Source organism: Kogia breviceps, chromosome 3 (genome assembly GCF_026419965.1).
Source record: "Kogia breviceps isolate mKogBre1 chromosome 3, mKogBre1 haplotype 1, whole genome shotgun sequence".
NCBI classification, from domain to species: domain Eukaryota; kingdom Metazoa; phylum Chordata; class Mammalia; order Artiodactyla; family Physeteridae; genus Kogia; species Kogia breviceps.
The window spans coordinates 159,014,123-159,035,342 of record NC_081312.1 but is presented as its reverse complement, the minus strand read 5'-3'; the positions used below and the strand labels follow the sequence as shown (position 1 = coordinate 159,035,342).

The 21,220-nt window shown below is 40.5% G+C and overlaps 1 protein-coding gene across 4 annotated transcripts in view; it reads left to right on the top strand.

Annotated features, from left to right (window-relative positions):
* Window positions 1–21,220, top strand: part of DIP2C (disco interacting protein 2 homolog C) — a 371,973-nt gene that overhangs the window by 179,648 nt on the left and 171,105 nt on the right. For all 4 annotated transcript variants that reach the window (XM_059056827.2, XM_059056829.2, XM_067030168.1 and 1 more), the window contains one exon: window positions 6,938–7,048. In XM_059056827.2, coding sequence (XP_058912810.1) covers window positions 6,938–7,048 — 111 coding nt within the window. The remainder of the gene's footprint in view (window positions 1–6,937; window positions 7,049–21,220) is intronic.

Genomic DNA, 21,220 nt, shown 5'->3' with positions numbered 1-21,220 from the left:
TCACTGCTTTCATGACAAAAAGTGATGGTGATGTGAGGTAGTAACATTCCAACATTACCATAAATAGTGAAACCTTCCTTGACCAAATAGTCCCTCTATTCTCATGATGCATGTATTGGCTAGATATTACTTTCCATGTGATTGGCATCAAATGTTTCTGAGTGGTGAGTGATTTATGAAGATCCAGTCTTCTCCAAGCCCAGCTCGCCTTTCCTCCAACAGGAAGCGGCTTGTGCTCAGTTACAACGACTTACTGTGACTGTGTAGTTGTGAAAATCTTGGTGAATTCGGCTACCCTGACCAGAGGGCAAGTCTGTCTGTTTCCTTCCTGCTCTCTGGGGATCGACTGTGGGATCCACGTGAACAGCTTCCTCAGAGAGGAGCCTCTCTTGGTTAGGGCAAGTTTATTGTCCACTTTTGCTCTTCTGGAGAAGGCAGACGGCCCCACCCGGAGTGCAGACTCGTCTGCATCAGAAGGGCTTCACGGATAGCAGCAGCCTGACCTCTCTTCACCTCCTCCAGCCTACATCCAATGTCACAATGCATGTGAGGCATTCTGTACATGCTTGTGCCCTCTGCCTGTACCTGTGCATCTTTTAAAGCTCAGTGCAGTGTCAGTTTGACAAGGATTTCTTCCCTGATCCCTGGGGTTAGGACAGGCCATTGTGTTTTATATTCTCCAGAAAATGAAGTTTACTGGCACTGCTGTGGTTGATTGGTTCTGCTTCTTCACATTAACAACTGCTCTGCTTCTCTGGTGCCAGGTGCACAATTTGGTCTATATTTTCATCCTGCCACAGAGTTTGTCTCCCAGAGTGCAGCCATCACTTCCCTGGGCACAGCAGTGTGTTGCCTATATGACCTGGGTTGTAGGGACACAGAGCTGGTCCTGGGGGACTTCTTTGGCCATGCCATCTGTTCATGATGGATGGGTATAGCCTGCAAGGTTAAATGCCAGAAAAGGAGAAATATGAGTAGTTAAATCAGGGTGGCCTGTGAGTTCGCATGAATTCTTTCCAGACTGAGTTTCTACAGAAAATGAACTTTCATCACCTAAAGGTAAATGACCTGTATCCTAGGTAAGCCCTGGTCATGATCTTGATACACAGCTTGCTACACTCAGTTGTCTAAGAAGCATTCTTATTTTATCACACACAGCTGGTCATTATTGATGGGTTTCTTGTTCTTTTTGGTGGCATGAACCAATCAGGTTCCTCCCCCAGACACCAGTAGTTAACAGGGAACAGCTGAGCCTCTACGGAAGGCAGAGCTGGGCATGGAACAGTGAGAGTGGTGTCTACTTTGGATCGGGCTCATATGGGTTTTTGTGGACAATCTGTAAGGAAAACGCAGAAATCTGAAGCCCTGATCCTGACCATATACTCTCATTGCCTCCGAACTTACGTGCTGAGCAAAGCCAAGTGCTGGGATGTGCGGATGGGACACAAATGCATGATAGTAGGGGCTCTCGTGAAACCCTGAACTCCAGGTCATCTATATTTTTCCAGGCATGAGTCCCTACGAAAATTCAAACATGAATAGGAGAATGGTTAGCAAATTTATACTGATTTATTGCAAGGCTTCTTGCTAATGGAGGGTAAGGTGGACACAAGAGTGACAGTAATGTAAGAATCAGGCCAGTATGGTCAGGGAGATGTTACAGTGCTGATGGTGAAATTTCTGTCTATTTTGTGCTGTTCTCATTTGCGTCAGTATGAAGTGAAAGTAGTAAATTTCTCACCTGTACTACAGTTGTACTGTTTATTTTCTGGCAAACTCCTTGATGGCACTTACGTTAGAAATAAGTGCTGTTGCATGAAGGAAAGTATAATTAGGTGCTAGAAGAGAATGGGACAATTCAAAAATCGTTTTTGTACAAACTTGAAATATGGAAAAATCCTTGTCAGTTTTACCAACTGCCTAAAGCATGTTTTCACTTAAGTGAGAGCCCTTTGGGTGCCTGGTGAGGTCGAGGGACCCTGAGATCCATGAATGCTGTGTGCAGGGAGCAGAGAGCCTTGAGTCACGGTGAAGGTCCTGGGAGTAGCAGTCACTCCTGTATTAATGTGTCCATGTCTGCACTCCAACACATGTGGGAACCGAGGTTCAGAGGCTGAGCGATTTGTCCCATTATGCAATTAGTAAAAATAAGACCAGAATTTGAATCAAGATGTTTGTTTTATATACATTTTTATGCAGGTTATCTTGTACACATCCTTCATGATTTCTTTTAAAAATATGTTGAAAACCAAGGTTTTTCAGTGTATTTCCCTTACTGTCTGAATTTAGAAATACTGACTTTTTCTAGAAGGTGTCTGTACTGCAGGTCTTCTGGTCTGTAGTGCACCATTGTGTCTGGGTGAATGGACCAGACCCTGTGGGCCTTATTCTTAGGTTAATAGGAGGCTTATTGTGATTTCTAGTATCTAGTTTACCATAGTGTTAATGAAATAACCGCATTTATTTAATAATCTGAAATTGGTGGATTGTTTAGGTGCCAGAACTATAGTGTTAGGATTTTCTTTGGGGAACCTTTCTTTTTTTAATTGAAGTAAAGTTGATTTACAATATTATGTTAGTTTCGGGGAACCTTTCTTAAACATGTGTTAGAAGTAATTGATTGAAGTTCTAATAAAAATGGCTTATTTCTCTGCTTTCTCTCCCTTGGGCTTAAACAAAGTTTTTACATATGGAGGGGAAAAAAGCATTTGGAGGAGTGAATAGTGATAGGACAGGGCAAAAACTTGGGAAGAGTGTTTCTGTGTGACAGGAACCTGGAGGCATGAGTGGGAGGTGGCTGGTAGGAGGGTCTGGTGGAGGGAGGTTGGCAGTCAGGGAAGGAGCCTAGGGCTCGGTTCTGTGGTCCACAGGGTGCAGAGACATGAACCAGTCAGAGTCCTGCTAGGATTGAAGAGAGAGACTGACATTCCGGGCTGTAGTGGCCCTGGTGGCAGAGAGGGTACTGGGAGTTGCAGGTGGCGTGTGACTGTGAAGGTGCTGGGGCAGGGCTGAGCAAGCCTGGTGACCTTTCTAACCTTGAGGATAAAGTGTAGGGTGGGGAAGAGAGGCGTCCTGGGGGATGGATGTGTTTGAGGAAGTGGAGAGGTGGGGTGCCATGAGCAGAAGTGTGAGGTCCCAGGAAGGTGCATGCTCAGCAGCGGGACGAGGTGTGTTTTACTCTCTCCTGTGCTGTCCTTTTGTTTCCTCTTTTCCTCTTAGGCACCTCTGGTCTCCTTCCTCTGATGAGGAGGTTTATTTAAAGTCCCGTGGCAATTCTAGAGGAAACAAAAGCTCACTGAGATCCTCGTATATGAATTGATGAGTTGCAGCACTCTGCACGAGCCTTGAAAATTTCACTTACTGGTTCAGCAGAGCTTCCTGAGACCCTCCTGTGAGCCAGGGGCAGCACTTGGCCAGAGGCAGACAGCCAGTCAGTCATTGCCTTCTCTGGGCTCTTAACCTGCCCCTGTCCCAAGCAAGGATCGATGTGTGCACACCTTCGTGTCACACAATCTCAGCAGTTTTCAGCTGCTCTGAGTTTGTTCCTGGGCAGCAGTCTGGAATTGTAGCAGTTTCCATCTCTCTTTATAAGAATGCTCTTGGACAGTAGTTTTATGGTGAGGTCACAAAAATACCTCTTCATGGATTCAAAGTACCAGCTGGACTTGGTCCATGTGACCAGTGATCATTGCACATGGAGTGCAGCACTGAACAGCACATAGCCTCCACTTCAAGGGCCTGACCTCTGCTTGGGCTCTGAGTGACAGCAGGTGCCCAGGAGCACCAGGAAGGGATGCCCATCACAAATGGAAGGGCACTAGTGAGAGTGGCACAGACTGCTTGAGTTCAAGACCCAGTTCTGGGCCTGCATTTTCTCTTAGTGAAATGGCAGAAACTTATCTCATATGCCTATGTTAATAAATTAGTAAATATAAAGTGCTTGCACCAGTGCTGTAAAGCATTGGCTGTTCCTATCAGTCCTGCCTAAAGATGGGAAACTGAGGCTCAGGGTCAGATCGTGATGGCAGCAGATGGGGCTCCAGCTCCAGAGCATGGCGGTGTCCCTAGTGCATTTCCCCTCAATTTGTGTGGGATCTGAAGCCAGTGGTGCTTAATAGATGTTTGTCAGAGAAGAGATCCAGTCTTGATCTCTGTCTCATTTTTGCCCGAGGAGAATTTTTTATCCCCCTTTGCGCTGCATGTTTCTGGACAGTCACCCCACCTTCCTTGGGACACCTCACCTTGTGTCGTAGACACACTGGTCATCTTGTGGCTTTCCTTTGAGCTAGTTTTCAATCGTGCCTGAATGTGAGACCTCAGAAGTGCTGAGTACTGTGTTGTAATTATGTGTTTTACCAATTATGCGTGATTAGCCTTACCAGGAGGGAGCCCATCCCAGCAGCAGCATGTGGTCAGCTCCTCTTACTGTGGGTCATGGGCCGTGGGTTACTACCCTGGCTTCTCTTGTGGTACCAGGTCATTCTAATTTGGAATTGCATATATGACTGAGGTACCTTTAAGCTACCTCAAATTTCATTCACAGTGAGGTCAGATTAAAAACTAATGATTGAAATATGCACACTTATATTTTAGTCTCTTTTAACGTCCTGTTGCTGGTGACCTGTTGAAACTATTCTCCTTTTGTCTAATTTATTCATTTCCTTTTAAAACTTGGGTGGTAAACTCTGTTTTTCAGCCTATGAGAGTAAATATTCACAATGCTTGTATGCAGACTTAGCTTTCTGAAGACAGATGTGTAGGGACTGCAACAGGTGAGCACTAACCTACAACTCTGTATAGCTGGTCTGTAAGTGCTATGACTACACTTCCCAGAGGAAGTATATGATAACCTAGGGACCTGGAAAGGGTCAAGGTTGAAATTAATTCCAAAAAGCATATTTGAAAGAACTAGATGGGTAACTACTGAGATTGTAAGCTAAATGTGTGTGTGTGTGTATCAGGCCTTGTTTAACCTCAGCAGCTGAAAGGTGTACGTTTAGCTCTGCTTCTTCCCAGAGCTGCACTACGATGTCAGTAAATGGATAAAGTACAAATCCCCAGGACAAGAGAATGGGAGAAATAGTGATGTGTTTTTAAGCTATATAAGGTAGATAATTAGAGGCACCTTATTTAGCCAAGGGGAGGAAGGCAGCAGATGAAGGTGCTGATGAAACCACGGCGGGGGGTGGGGATAGGCATGGCATCTAGGGAACAGGAGATCCACATCCTCCCCTTTCCCCCAGAGATGTTTGCTCTCTGGAGATAGGGAACTAAGAGCCTCCGGAGTTGGGGACATCTGGCAGTACTGCACCCAGAGGCCCTGAATCAGAGCACATGTGCTGGAGTGAGAATAGCTCCAGCTAAACACTGTGAACACTGTGTTTAGTCGCAATACAGGAGACTGGACGTCTCTTCTTTGGGTAAATGGAACAGCCCAGGTAAAAGACCTGCTGGAAATAGATCTGGTGATGCCCCTGCCATAGGAAGAAACGCTTGCTTGCACCTCCTTCAGTGGGATTAAAGAAAAAGTTATAAAAGTTGACACAGGAGAAAAGAAAAAAAAAAAAACAGATTTTACATAAAGATTATAGTATCAGAATGACATTTTAATAATTTAACTTCTTGACAATAATTGACAAGAAAGGCAATTAATATAAATAATTTTCAAATAAATATATTTATACAAATAAATTTAAAAATTTTAAATTTACTTATAATTTTGCTTAGAATTCTAAGGTTCAATATGAATGTAAATACCAGACAACTACTGTTTTCATTATGAGACTTAATAGTCTTTGATTTTATAAATTCTGTGCATCTGCTTGATAAAAATACAAAGTAATTTTTTAAAAGATAGATTTGAGACAGTAGCTGGAGGAGACTTGGAGCTGTGAACAGTTCAGTGACAAGGACTGTTAATTAACAATGTTAATACGCTTGCTAGATGAAAAACCATGGAACCTAACGCAAGCCTGCAGTGCAGGTGTCTTTTGTACAGTTCTAACATAGCAAACGTAATATGTAGGGTCCACAAACATTCCATTAAAAATTGAGGTTCAGAAATCACCAGCATAAGAGGGATATTAAATCTCAGGGATGAATAGCTAACTCTCATGGAGCTATCACAGAAAATCAGGGACCAGACAGTTTTTTGCTAAAATTGCTCTTTCTGGTTTACTTTCTACTGAGCATTACTAACCCTTTTCTGAAGAGGCAACAATTAATCTTTAATACTTAGGGCTCAGAATTACTTTATTTCTTAACTGTAGTGATTACATCTTTCCCATAGTACCTAGTTTTATCTAAATTGTGCCTCTGACTACTCTAGTTCTGAATAGGTATCAGGATTGTTAGAGTTAGGTCAGCTTTTGGCCAATATCATTGAATCATTTTTATCTGACCATGTTAACAGTTTTGGTAATTCTTCAAAGCCATATTGAAATACAACTTGTTCAGTTGTTTAGCATCAAATGGAGTCAGATTGCAGAGAGTTTGAAGTTTTGAACGAACAAAGATGAAAGTTTATGCTCCATCCTGGTTACCTGGATTATATTATTAAAATGTCCTTTAAGACTTATTTGCAGTTGTTTTTAATTTAATGATAAATGTAATATAAAGAATCATTGCTTGTAGCTTACTCTGCATCACGGCACATGACATAACAGGCATTTGTGACGTGAAGGAGCCTGGACTGGTGTTTCTAAAGGCTGTAGTGTCGGGGCCCTGAGTTGTGCCCTACCCTGGATACTTCTTCCTTTCCTGTTCATTGTCCAGGATGTCCCAGCCCTCCATGCCCACTCCCCTGTGTGCTTCAGCTTGGCTGTGGGAAAGCAGAGAGTCAGAGATTTATTCTGCCAAATGATTTGTTTTGCCAAGTAAGTTAACTCCAGCTACCAGTAAACCTCTCCTTACTTTGCTGTTTTCCTCATTAACCCAGGAGTGGATCAAGCTTTGCCTCCAGAGCGCCGGGCTCCAGTTACTCCTTCCTCTGCCTCTCGCTACCACCGCCGAAGGTCCTCAGGGTCACGAGATGAGCGCTATCGGTCAGGTAAGGCACCAGGTGTGAGGTCTGTAATGTGGGTGATGGTGAAATGAACGAGTGGGCACATGTCTGCAGAAGCTGTGTGAGTACGAGGCCGTGAGTTTGGATGTCCTTGTGGTTGGTCCTGTAGCCCACAGATGACATCTTATCTCAGACACAAATATACCCTCTAGGGTACACATTAAAATTCAGTAAATGGTAACTCTTTATATTTTTAAGATTGTTTCCATTATTTAGAATTTCACAAGAACTTAAAAAGTAACCTCATAAGCCAAATTTTGCTTATTTTTTTAGGTGTTACTGTTTAAAATTTGGTTTTACTTTTCATAATCTTGGTTGCTAGTATTTTTTCCTTCTCTGTTAACCTCAGTGATTTCTGTTTTTCAAGTACAATTTTCAAAAAAGTAATAAGATTCTTAATAATTTGTATGTTATCTATTTATTATTTCCTTTGTGTTTTGTGATGTTGTGTATAAGAATGCTATCTTCATAATTCCATTTTATTGCAGTCATCACCTGGGCTTGACTGGCTTAAATTTCTTTCATTAATTGAGCATCAGGAAACTTGTATTGTGATTAATGTTTTACTTTTTGAAAAAAGTTTTTTTTCCCCCAACATCTGGATTAAAGTTGCTTTTTCCTGCTTCCCTAATTTTTTAAAAGAAAATTATCAGTAAGTGTTGTTGCAGGGACACCAGTTCAGGGTACATGTGGATTGCTCATGATGACAACCCCAATTATAACATTTATATATCACTTTATATTTTGCAAAGTACTTGCAAAGGCATTATCTCACTTGGTTTTTATAACAGAAAGGTGAAGTACTTATGATTCTTTCATGTTGCAGAAGAGGAAGCTGAGACTGTAAGAGGAGAAGTAGCTCAGCCAGTTCACACCGAGGTGGGTGGGTCAACCCTGTGAGCCTCTCAGTGTTGTGAATTCTTCCATTAATGGGGGCTTGCAAGATAAACCACCACCCTTCCCAATAAGGAGCTGTGTACCTGACTGCCTGGCCCTGCTCTCCTTTCTGGAAGGGAAGAAGGGGTAAGACAGATTTTATGGCATCAGAAGTCTTCATCTGCGGAAGCAAGAAGAATGGTCTTGAGAAACTAGGAAGAAGCCCAGTGCAGCTTCACTGCTGCTCCTGCCTTCTAGGCCCCCTCAGGCCTGGTGCCTGGGACAGTATGTGGGGGGTGGAGTGAGGGCAGGAGTTTGTTCCCAAATCCACCTTCTTTTTTTTCACAGGTATTTTAACTCCTAGCACATACCAAGAGCACATTCTACTCATTTGGGCATCTCAAAGGCCCCTTTCAAATAATTAGGAGGGTAGCACACACATATGTGCTGTCAACTTGCTATGGAATGTTTCCATTTTTTCCTTCGTCTTGAGTGTGTTGTTCATTTTATATATCACACACACGTAGACACACACAGGTAGATATACATAGTCACACATACAGGAGACATACAGGTAGATAGCCACATGTAGACATACACATAGATATATTTGTAGACATGCACTTAGACACACAGGTAGACACATGTTTACTATCAGCCGTATCTTCAGTTCTCAGAGAAACTAGTCAAGTTCTTATTTCCGTTTTATAGATGAGAAAATTGAAGTTCAGTGATTGGTAATGATAACTAACTCACCAGATTAGGATGCAAATCTAGCTTTGTCTGACCCTGTAACCTGACTTCTTACCAGGTAGAAGATTATATCTCCTGTCCATTTCTAACCTGTATTTTTTTGTGTTATTTTTTTTTATTTAGATGGAAATTAATCGTAGTACAATCTATGTCCTACATTATATGTCTTTCCTAATGATGAGGATGGAGGATGATATACCGTAAAAACTTTATATGGCCTTTGATAGGTATATTGTCTTGTTCAAATCCTCCTCGTTATTTTGGGAAATCAGTAGGACAGGTGGTGGTGGTGTAACTGTTTTTCTTTTCAAGTAAAAGTCCAAGAGAGGTGAACACAGTACAGTAGGAGGTGGTGATCTCTGGGCCTCAGGTGCGTCTCCGCTCACCTGTGCACACTACCACCCCTCTTTGTGGGCAGAGGGGAAGACTCGATGGAGGGGTGGTGCCGAGGAGAAGAATGGAGGGCGATGTCAGGGGATTGATTGTCACCAGTCCATGGGGACATGGCCAGCACAGCCCTCTGCAGAGGAAACCAGACCCCATCCTGTCCAGCCCCTACCTCAGGCCCTACTTTAAATCACTTTGTTCTCGTGAGCATATCCTGAGGCAGGGGAAGCTCCGGTTTGTGTTAGTCCTTCCCAATTAGAACTCCAGAGTCAGAACTCTCCCCACTTTGGAGGAAGCTGCAGAGAATTCCAGCAGCTCCTGTCCCTGCGACCTCGTTTCCTATGGGCGTCTCTCCAGGCACCCTCGTCCCACTTCCTCTACTTCTTTCTGGTTCCCTTCACTCGGTTGCCCTCAGAGGCTGTCCTCAACATAACGGCGCCCTGAATTCTAAACTCACGTTAGCTGACGACACTCCTCTGCTCAAGAATTCCAGCAGCTCCTGTTGCTCTCAGAGTAAGAGTTGTGTGGCAGCAGTGACCCACCATGTGCATGGTCTGGCCTCCTGTCACTACACATTCTCGTCTTGCACGTCGCCCTCCTCTGCAGCCACACTGGTTCCCTGGGTGTTCCCTGTTTTTGTGAGGCGTTCTCTGACCACCCAATTAATATGGTAAAGCACCATGCCATGTCATACACAGTCCCTTCCCTTTCCATCCCGATTTGTTTGCATCCACTGCATCTATTACCCCTGGCATGCTATCAGTCATCTGTCTGTCCATCTACCTATCTGTCAGTCATCTCGCTATCTATCTGTATCAGTAATCTATCATCTGCCTACCTACCTGCCTATATCAATCATCTGTCTATCTAGTTAGCTGTCTATTGATCATCTGTCTACCAACTTGTCAGTCAACCATCTGTTAGCTATCATCTACCAATAATCTATCTATATACACCATCTATTTATCTACCTACCATCTGTCATCCGTCTACCCACAGCTCTCTCTGTCAGTTAGCTCTCTACCTACCATAAGAATGTAAGGTCCACCAGAGCAAAGATCTTTGCTTTGTTCATTTGTGTATGCCAGGCACCTAAAATATTGCCTAGTTAATGGTTTTTGAAGGAAAGAAGGGTGATGAAGGGAGCAGAGCACATTTGGGGAAAAGCAAGAAATTAGGTAGGAGGGGCCAGATTTTAAGGTATTTAGTATATGTGCTCAAGCCTTTGGACTTTATCCTGAAGATGCTAGGGTACCATTTAAAGATTTTTAGGCAGAGTCATGTTTGGAGTAGTTGTGGGGTTTGAAGAGTACTTTGGTAGCATTGTGGAGTATGGATTAGAAGTGGAGTATTTGGAAAGACCCTGAATACCTGAGATATTTGTTTAGATCAGTCAGTGCCAGTGAGACTTGAGATATCTTTAGATAGTAGCTTGAGGACGTGAAGGCTGAGTTAAGGCAGGGGTGTGTGAGAGAGGGGATTGGGGGTGGCCCCAAGATGTCTGGGTTATACAGTTGTATAGATGATGGTCTCTGGGTCTGCCTTTAGAGAATTAAGTTTTTCATTCGTAGGTTAAAGATGGTGGAATTCACCTCAGCTATTCACTTACTAAGTAGAGAATACATGAAAAATTGTGCAGACGTTCCTTGAAGTGTCATGTAAGATGTGAAAAATATTATGCCATATGTACTGTTTTAATTTTTTTAAAATTTACACTCCTCTCAATTTTGAATAAATAATGACTGCTTAGTTTGCATAAGAAGCAAACGTACCCAGAGGATCTTTCCATATGCTTTTGAAAGCTCAGTTGGGTTCTCATTTTCTATAACTGACACGGAGCACCACCCCTCATATAGGATGTCATCCGCCCTAGAGGAAAGCTAAGGAGGGCCTTTGGGTCATTCCCAGGGCTCATTTGGTAGTCTCATTCGCCACGTTGTTATCTGCTATTTTCTGTTTTTAAATACTCTAGTCAGTTTTCTTAATTTAGACATTTCACTGATGTACTATATGTTACTTTCACTTGGAGTTTATGCTCTCATATATATATATATATATATATATATATATTTATTTATTTATTTATTTATTTTTCTTTTTTATTAATTTGTTTATTTATTTTTGCGGTACACGGGCCTCTCACTGTTGGGGCCTCTCCCGTTGTGGAGCACAGGCTCCGGACGCACAGGCTCAGCGGCCATGGCTCATGGGCCCAGTCGCTCCGCGGCATGTGGGATCCTCCCAGACCGGAGCACGAACCAGTGTCCCCTGCATCGGCAGGCGGACTCTCAACCACTGCGCCACCGGGGAAGCCCCTCATATATTTTTTAAACTGTGGTTATGAAATCTTAAAAACTTGTTTTGGTCTGTTGCCAGTGTCCCATGTTTCTGGATTTTCTGGTTTATTTTCTCCTGAGGCAGCACAGAAGATTTAAGACATTTAAGAGAAAAAGTTTTGTGACTCTCAGGAGATTTTGCTTTCTAAAATTCTTTGACCACTTAATTTGCAATGGAGTTACTTTGGTTGTTTCAGTGACCAAATATATCAGCCAAGAAGTAATTCTATTATCTTTTAGACAGTTGACCTAATTAACAGTCAATCTAGTCAACCATATAGCCACAGATTTAATCTCTCTTGGCTATACATTTTCATTTCATTTCTAAACCCATGGCCTTACATGGTAATGAACTCCTACTAGAATTCTTTAGAATAGTGTGCACCTCTCTTCTTTTTAAATATTTTTCTTTGGAAACTAAAATTTGATTTGGAAAGTAAATGAATAGGCATTTACTGGATACCTAGAAAATGTCAAACTCTGTATTGGGCACTTTATTACTTTCACTTGATAAAGTCTAATTTGAGCTTTAAAAGATTCTAGCTGTTTTTTTTAACACCTTTTGCCCTCAACTAAAAACCCTGGAAAAGAAAACCTTGAGACTTGAGTTGTTTGTATTCCAACCAAGACTGATTATGACAAGGAAGACTATATTAAAACTAAAATATAACATATGATCTCCTAATATGTTTTATTTTTATTTTTTTTGTTTTTTTTTTTTTGTTTTTTTGTTTGTTTTTTTTTGTTTGTTTTTTTTTTTGTTTTTTTTTTTTTTTTGCAGTATGCGGGCCTCTCACTGTTGTGGCCTCTCCCGTTGCGGAGCACAGGCTCCGGACGCGCAGGCCTAGCGGCCATGGCTCACGGGCTTAGTTGCTCCGCGGCATGTGGGATCTTCCCGGACCAGGGCACGAACCCGTGTCCCCTGCATCGGCAGGCGGATTCTCAACCACTGCGCCACCAGGGAAGCCCCTCCTAATATGTTTTAAATGATTGTTTTGTCTATTTATGGGCTTAGGAACAGTTTGAAAAAAAACCACATCTCATAATTTGTGTGCAGACATGGACAATTTCAGCTGCCTTCTCAGTGCTGAGGTGTCCTGATCCACCCTTGTGCTCATTCCTGGTAGAATGTCATGGAGCCCTGTCTTCCTGTAAAACGAGGAGCTGAAACAGAATCCTTGGACCCGTGGGGGATTCAAGACCCTTTCAGGGATGTCTGTGAGGTCAGACCGTTTTCAGAATAACACTAACACATTACTTGCCTTTTTCATTCTCACTTTTTTCATGAATGTACAATGGATTTTTCCAGAGGCTGCCTGACATGTGGTGATGTCATCGTTCTGACAGCCAGTGGAATCTGTGATTGTGAAGTCTTGTGTTTTAAAAAGTTTTTCTGTTTCCTTTCTAATACAGTAAATATCAAAGTATTAATCCCATAAGTAAAACTTTTAAAGGTTTTCAGCAGTTTTTGAGTTTAATGTGTTCTTTGGGTCAAAGAGTTTGAGAACCTTTGCTATGAGACTTGTAAAAATGGAATTTTTTAAATAGAAAATTGAGAGATAGTGTGAACTAGAAAATTCTACTTCTGAACCCATCCTTGAGACTGATATTATGCTGATGATGAAGTCTGATTCATAGCAATGATCAGTTTCCGGGACTAAGGACTTTATCCTAGTATTCATTCATTCACAAACATGCAAATAGTTTTGTGTACTGAGCATTCTGCTGTGGACTACACGTGAGGCAAAAATACAGAAAACATGTTTGCTTCCAGAGTTTATTTACCCTATAGTGAGTTCTTCCTTGACGCTGAAGTTGAATTTTCTAGATTGAGAAATTTTCTCTTTCTCTAGTAAACTTGACAAGATTTACTGATTTTAATGTGGTTCCTAGTTCTGTGATGATCTGTGTTCTCTCTGAACAACTAAACGTTTCATTAGTTAATTTATTTTAGTAAAAATCAGGAAATAACATTTTCTTACTTAATTTAGAGTAAAAGAGAAGACTTAAATCAGACTGCATACTAAACTAAATATTCCCAGTGAAGGACAGGCTCCGTCTGTGCAGAGCTGCACCACCCAGCATGGTGGTCAGTATCCACAAGGGACCTTTTAAATTTAAATTAATAAAATTAAATAAAATTTAAAATTCTGTGTTTGTGCTTTACCAGCCACATTTTAAGGCATGTGGCTACTATACTGGGGAGTGCAGATATGGAAAATCATCACCACAGCAGAAAGTTCTCTTTCATTATGCTGTACTAGGCCCAAGGCTGTGTAAGAATGGAGGAGAAGGCAGAAGATGCAGCTGAAGAGAGTTCTTTTTTTTTTTTTAGTTAGTTTCTGCTTTATAACAAAGTGAGTTAGCTATACATATACATATAACCCCATATCTCCTCCCTCTTGCGTCTCCCTCCCACCCACCCCCACCCCTCTAGGTGGTCACAAAGCACTGAGCTGATCTCCCTGTGCTATGCGGTTGCTTCCCACTAGCTATCTATTTTACATTTGGTAGTGTATATATGTCCATGCCACTCTCTCACTTCGTCACAGCTTACTCTTCCCCACCCCCTGCCACCCCATGTCTTCAAGTTCATTCTCTACATCTGTGTCTTTATTCCTATCCTGCCCCTAGGTTCTTCAGAACCATTTTTATTATTTTTATTTTTTAGATTCCATATATATGTGTTAGCATACAGTATTTGTTTTTCTCTTTCTGTCTGACTTCACTCTGTATGACAGACTCTAGGTCCATCATCCTCTCTACAAATAACTCAATTTCATTTCTTTTTATGGCTGAGTAATATTCCATTGTATATATGTGCCACATCTTCTTTATCCATTCATCTGTGGATGGACCCTTAGGTTGCTTCCATGTCCTGGCTATTGTAAATAGAGCTGCAGTGATCATTGGGATACATGACTCTTTTTGAATTATGGTTTTCTCAGGGTATATGCCCAGTAGTGGGATTGCTGGGTCATATGGTAGTCCTGTTTTTAGTTTTTTAAGGAACCTCCGTACTGTTCTCCAGAGTGGCTGTATCAATTTACATTCCCACCAACAGTGGCAGTGATCATTGGGATACATGACTCTTTTTGAATTATGGTTTTCTCAGGGTATATGCCCAGTAGTGGGATTGCTGGGTCATATGGTAGTCCTGTTTTTAGTTTTTTAAGGAACCTCCGTACTGTTCTCCAGAGTGGCTGTATCAATTTACATTCCCACCAACAGTGCAAGAGGGTTCCCTTTTCTCCACACCCTCTCCAGCATTTATTGTTTGTAGATTTTTTAATGATGGCCATTCTGACCAGTATGAGGTGATAGCTCTTTGTAGTATTTTTTTTTTTTTTTTTTTTTTGTGGTACGCGGGCCTCTCACTGTTGTGGCCTCTCCTGTTGCAGAGCACAGGCTCCAGACGCGCAGGCTCAGCAGCCATGGCTCATGGGCCCAGCCGCTCCGCGGCATGTGGGATCTTCCTGCCTGGACCGGGACACAAAGCCGTGTCCCCTGCATCGGCAGGCGGATTCTCAACCACTGCGCCACCAGGGAAGCCCCTCTTTGTAGTTTTGATTTGCAGTTCTCTAAGGATTAGTGATGTTGAGCATCCTTTCATATGTTTGTTGGCAATCTGTATATCTTCTTTGGAGAAATGTCTATTTAGGTCTTCTGCCAATTTTCAGATTGGGTTGTTTGTTTTTTTGATATTGTGTTGCATGAGCTGCTTGTAAATTTTGGAGATTAATCCTTTGTCAGTTGCTTCGTTTGCAAATATTTTCTCTCATTCTGAGGGCGGTCTTTTTCTCTTGTTTATGGTTTCTTTTGCTGTGCCAAACCTTTTAAGTTTCATTAGGTCCCATTTGTTTATTTTTGTTTTTATTTCCATTTCTCTAGGAGGTGAGTCAAAAAGGATCTTGCTGTGATTTATGTCATAGAGTGTTCTGCCTATGTTTTCCTCTAATAGTTTTATAGTGTCTGGCCTTACATTTAGGTCTTTAATCCATTTGGAGATTATTTTTGCGGATGGTGTTAGGGAGTGTTCTAATTTCATTCTTTTACATGTAGCTGTCCAGTTTTCCCAGCACCGCTTATTGAAGAGGCTGTCTTTTCTCCATTGTATATTCTTGCTTCCTTTATCAAGATAAGGTGACCATATGTACATGGGTTTATCTCTGGGCTTTGTGTTTTGTTCCATTGATCTGTATTTCTGTTTTTGTGCCAGTACCGTACTGTCTTGGTTACTGTAGCTTTGTAGTATAGCAGCTGAAGACAGTTCTTAAAGGCCTGTTTTTCCAAAACTAATCAAGCTTGATAGTTGTGCCTAGTCATTTAAACAGAAAATGACACAGTCAGTTTTGCATTTTAGAAATATCAGTGTAGCAGGAATGTATAGCTGGTTGGGTTGGGATGGGTTCCTGGTTGAAGCAGGGACATGTTAAGAGGATGTTGCATTTCAGGTAAAAAAAAAGTGAATCAATTTGTGGGATGTACCAAAATAGTACTTAGAAAGAAATTGATACAATACAAAATTAAAACTACTTATATTAGGTAAGAAGAGATCCTAGAAATTGAAGAAATAAGGATTTAACTTTAGAAGTTAGAAAAGGAAAATGGAATGAGTTCACAAAAAGAAGAAATGAGAAAACAATGAAGAGAATAAAATGGCATAGAGGATGTAGACTTGGTTTCCACCCTGGCATGTAGTAGAAGCACAGAAGTCATCATACACATCCTTACAAGAAAAAGCTTTACAAATGGAAAATCAGCAACCCTTCTTTGAACCATCAAAGAACTGAGGTCACTGGGCAAACTACTGCCCCAAAATTGGGGATGGATAATGGAAACTCTGAGAGAAAGGCTAAAGACAGTGCTAGAAAACAAAAACACTGTAGCAGAAATGAAGAATGAACTGATTGATAGACTGAAGGTAGATAGGTCAGAAACTCAGATCTACATAAAGAAAGGAAGAATGTTAGAGAAGGAATAGATGATAAAATACAGTCTTTTGGTTTTCGTATTCTTAATTGATCTTACAGATAAACATTTGTTCAAAGTAATAATAGAAACAATGTATTGGGTGATTATAGCCTGTGGATTAGTGAATGAATGACAGTGTTACAGGAGGGAGGAATTGGGAATACTCTGTTATAAGGTATTCATACTACCCTTGAGGTGGTATAGTGTTATTTGAAAGTGGACTTGGATTAATTATAAATATGTATTGTGAACTTAAGGACAACCACTAAGAACAGTTTAAAAATCAAGTATAATTGATATGCCAAGAGAGAAGAAAAAATGAGATTCTATAAAATGCTCAATTAAAACTAGAAAAGACAGGAGAAGAGTGGAAGACAAAGAAACAAAGAACAGGGCTTCCCTAGTGGCGCAGTGGTTGAGAGTCTGCCTGCCGATGCAGGGGATGCGGGTTCATGCCCTGGTCCGGGAAGATCCCACATGCCACGGAGCGGCTGGGCCCGTGAGCCACGGCCACTGAGCCTGTGCGTCTGGAGCCTGTGCTCTGCAACCGGAGAGGCCGCAACAGTGAGAGGCCCGCGTACCACAAAAAAAAAAAAAAAAAAAAAAGAACAAATGCAACAAACAGAAAACAGTAACAAACATGGGTAAATAGTAATCCAAATATATCAATAATCACTTTGAATGTAAGTTGTCTAAGTGCACCAATGAAAAGATGGAGACTGTCAGTGGGTAGAAAGCATAGCCCACTATATGTTGTCTACAGGAAACCCCCTTTAAATATAAAGACATGGATGGAGACAGATACACAGTCCTAACACTAATCTAAAACCATGATAGCTATATTAATTTCATGTGGTGCCAACTACAGAACAAGGAAAGTTATCAGAGATAAAGAGGCACATTATATAATGAAAAAGGGGTCAGTTCTTTAAGAAGATACAACAACCCTTAATGTGTACATGCCCAACAACAAAACATCAAAACACGTGTGACAAGAGCCAGTAAAACAGCAGGAATAAGTGGACAAATCCACTGTTACAGTGGGAGACTTTAACATCTCTGTCAGTAATTGACAGTTCCAGCAAGGACATCAATCAACTGTATTCAGCTGACAGTTATAGGTGACTGCATCCAACAACAGCAGAATACACATTCTCAAGCTAAATACACCAATATAGAACACATTCAGGGCCATAAAACACCTTGTAACAATGAAAGCAGTAGGAATCAAACAAAGTATGCTCTCAGACCACAATGGAATTAAACTAGAAATCAGTAACAGAGAGGTAGCTGGAAAACCCCCACATACTTGGAGATTAAATAGCATACTTCTAAAAAACACATGGGTCAAAGAAGAAATCTAAGCAAAATTTTTAAAGTATTTTGAACTGAAAAGAAAATGAAAATACAGGGATCAAAATTTGTGGGATGTAATGAAAGCAGTGCTTAGAGGCATATGTATAGCATTGAATGTGTATAGTAGAAAAGAAGAAGGATCTAAAAACAGTAATCTAAGCTTCAACCTTAGGAAACTAAGAAAAGGAGCAAAGTTAATCCAAAGAAGAAGGAAATAAATAAAAGGAGAAATAATGCAATTGAAAATGAGAAATCAATAGAAAAAAATCAAGCCTAAATCTGGTTCTTTGCAAAGATCAATAAAATAGATAATCTTCTAGCCAGGTTAAGAGAAAAATAGAGAACATACAAATTACTAATATCAGAAATGAAAAAGTGACCATCACTATTTATCCCATAGACAAAGGATAATAAGGGAGTATTACAAACAACTCTGAGCCTACAGATTTGAAAACCTAGTTGAAAATGACCCATTCCTTGAAAGACACAATCGGCCAAAACTTACCCAAGAAGAAATAGGTGATCTGAGTAGGCCTGTGTCTATTAAAAACGCTGAAACAATGCTAACCTTCCAAAACACCAGGCCCAGATGGGTTCACTGGTGAACCTACCAAACATTTATGGAAGAAATTATACCTATTTTGTATATCCTCTTTCTGCAGATAAAAGCAGAGGGAATACTTCCTAATTCGTTCTTTGTGGCAAGCATTAATCTAATACCAAAACTAAATAAAGACATTACAAGAAAGGAAATCTACAGAGTAGTACCTCTCATGAACATAGATGCAAAATTCCTCAACAAAATATTAGCAAGTCAAATCCAGTAATGGATAGAAATAATTATACAACACATCCAAGTGGGATTTATTCCAGGTATGCAAGGCTGGTTTAACATTTGAAAATCAGTTAATGTAATCTATAGTATCAACAGGCTAAAGAAAAAAAAAACACATGACCCTGTCAATAGATGCAGAAAAAGCATTTCACAAAATCCAATACCCATTTTTGAGAAAAATTCTCAGCAAACTAGGAGTAGGGGAGAACATCCTCAATTTGATAAAGAACATCTATGAACAAATTTACAGTTAACATAATATTTAGTGGTGAGATTTCCCACTAAGATCAAGAACATGGCAAAAATGTCCCCTCTCATCATTACTTTTCAACATCATACTGAAAGTCTTGGCTAATGCAATAGGACAAGTAAAGGAAATTAAAAGTATACATACTGGGGGTGATGTGATTGTCTATGTAGAAAATCCTGAAGAATCAAGAAAAAATCTGGAACTAATAAGTGATTATAGCAAGGTTGTGGAATATAAGGTTAATAGTAAAAAAGCCACTTTCTAGGGACTTCCTTGGTGGCGCAGTGGTTAAGAAACTGCCTGCCAATGTAGGGGATGCGGGTTTGATCCCTGCTCCAGGAAGATCCCACATGCCGTGGAGCAAATAAGCCCATGTGCCACAACTACTGAGCCTGCGCTCTAGAGCCTGCGAGCCATAACTACTGAAGCCTGCGCGCCTAGATCCTGTGCTCCACAACAAGAGAAGCCATGCAATGAGAAGCCCACGCACAACGAAGGGTAGCCCCCACTCACCGCCACTAGAGAAAGCCTGCACGCAGCAACGAAGACCCAGTGCAGCCAAAAATAAATAAATTTATTTTTTTTAAAGCCACTTCCTCATATACCAGCAATAAACAGTTGAAATTTGAAATTTAAAACACAGGGTCATTAAACTGTAATTCAAAAGAATACATGCACCACCCCATGTTCATAGCAGCACTATTTACAATAGTCAAGACATGGAAACAACTTAAATGTCCATCAACGGATGAATGGATAAAGAAAATGTGGTGTATATATACAATGGAATACTACTCAGCCATAAAAAAAATGAAATAATGTAATTTGCAGCTACAGGGATGGACCTAGAGATTATCACACTAAGCAAAGTAAGTCAGAAAGAGAAAGACAAATACCATATGGTGTCACTTATATGTGGAATCTAAAATATGACACAAATGAACTTATCTGTGAAACAGACATAGAGAGCAGATTTGTGGTTGCCCAGGGGGAGGTGGGGTGGGAGAGGATGGATTGGGAGTTTGGGATTAGCAGATGCAAAATATTATATAGAGAATGGATAAACAACAAGGTCCTACTGTATAGCACAAGGAACTGTATTCAGTATTCTGTAATAAACCATAATGGAAAAGACTGTGAAAAAGAATACACACACATATATATATATCTGAATCACTTTGTTGTACACTGGAAACTAATGCAATATTATAAATCAACTATGCTTCAATAAAAAACCAAGCAGAAAACTAGAACAATGTTGTTTACACTAGCACCAAAAACATGAAATACTTAGTTAGAGCTCTAAACAATGTGCAAAGCCTATATGAAGGAAACTATAAAAGTGATGAAATAAATCATAAGATCTAAATAAATGGATAGTAAGACTCAATATTGTCAAGATGTCAGGTCTTCCCAATTTGATCTATAAATTCAAGACAATCCCAGTCAAAATCCCAGCAAATTATATTATGAATATCAACAAACTGATTTTAAAGTTGATATGAAAAGGTAAAAGACCCAAAAAAGCCAACATGATATAGAAGAACAAAGTCAGAGGACTGATACCGCTTGACTTCAAGACCTGCTATAAACTAGTAATAGTCAAGACTGTAAGGTATTGGTGAAAGTAAAGACGTAGGTCAATGGATCATATTTTAGACAGCCCAGAAATAGACCGACATAAATACAGTTAACCAATATGTGACAATCTTTTCAACACATAGCACTGGAATAACTGGACTTTGACATGTTAAAGATGAACCTAGACACAGATCTTACCGCTTTCACAAAAATTAACTCAAAATGAATTATAGACATAAATGTAAAACAAAAAGCTATAAAATTCGTGGAAGATAATATAGGTTACCTTGGATTTGGTGATGACTTTCTGATACAACATCAAAAGCGCAGTCCATGGAAGAAATAATGGTAAGTTGAACTTCATTAGAATTAGAAACTTCTGCTCTAAAAAAGACATAGTTAAGAGAATGAGAAACAAACCACAGATTGGGAGAAAAAGCTTTGCAAAACACATATCTGATAAAGGACTGGTATCCAAAATATACAAAGAACTCTTAAACTCAAGAGTAAGAAAACAAGCAACCCAGTTAAGAAGTGGGCAAAAGATCTAAGTAGATACCAAACCAAAGAAGGTACACAGATGAAAAGTAAGCATAGGAAAATATACTCAACATACATCATCAGGAAATCACAAATTAAAACAATAAGATACTACTGTTAGAGTGACCAAAATCCAGAGTGCTGGCAAAACCAAATGCTGCCAAGGATGTGGAGCAACAGGAACACTTATTCATTGTTGGCAAGAATGCAAAATGGTGCAACCACTTAGGAAGACAGCTTGGTGGTTTCTTAAAAGCTAAACATACCCT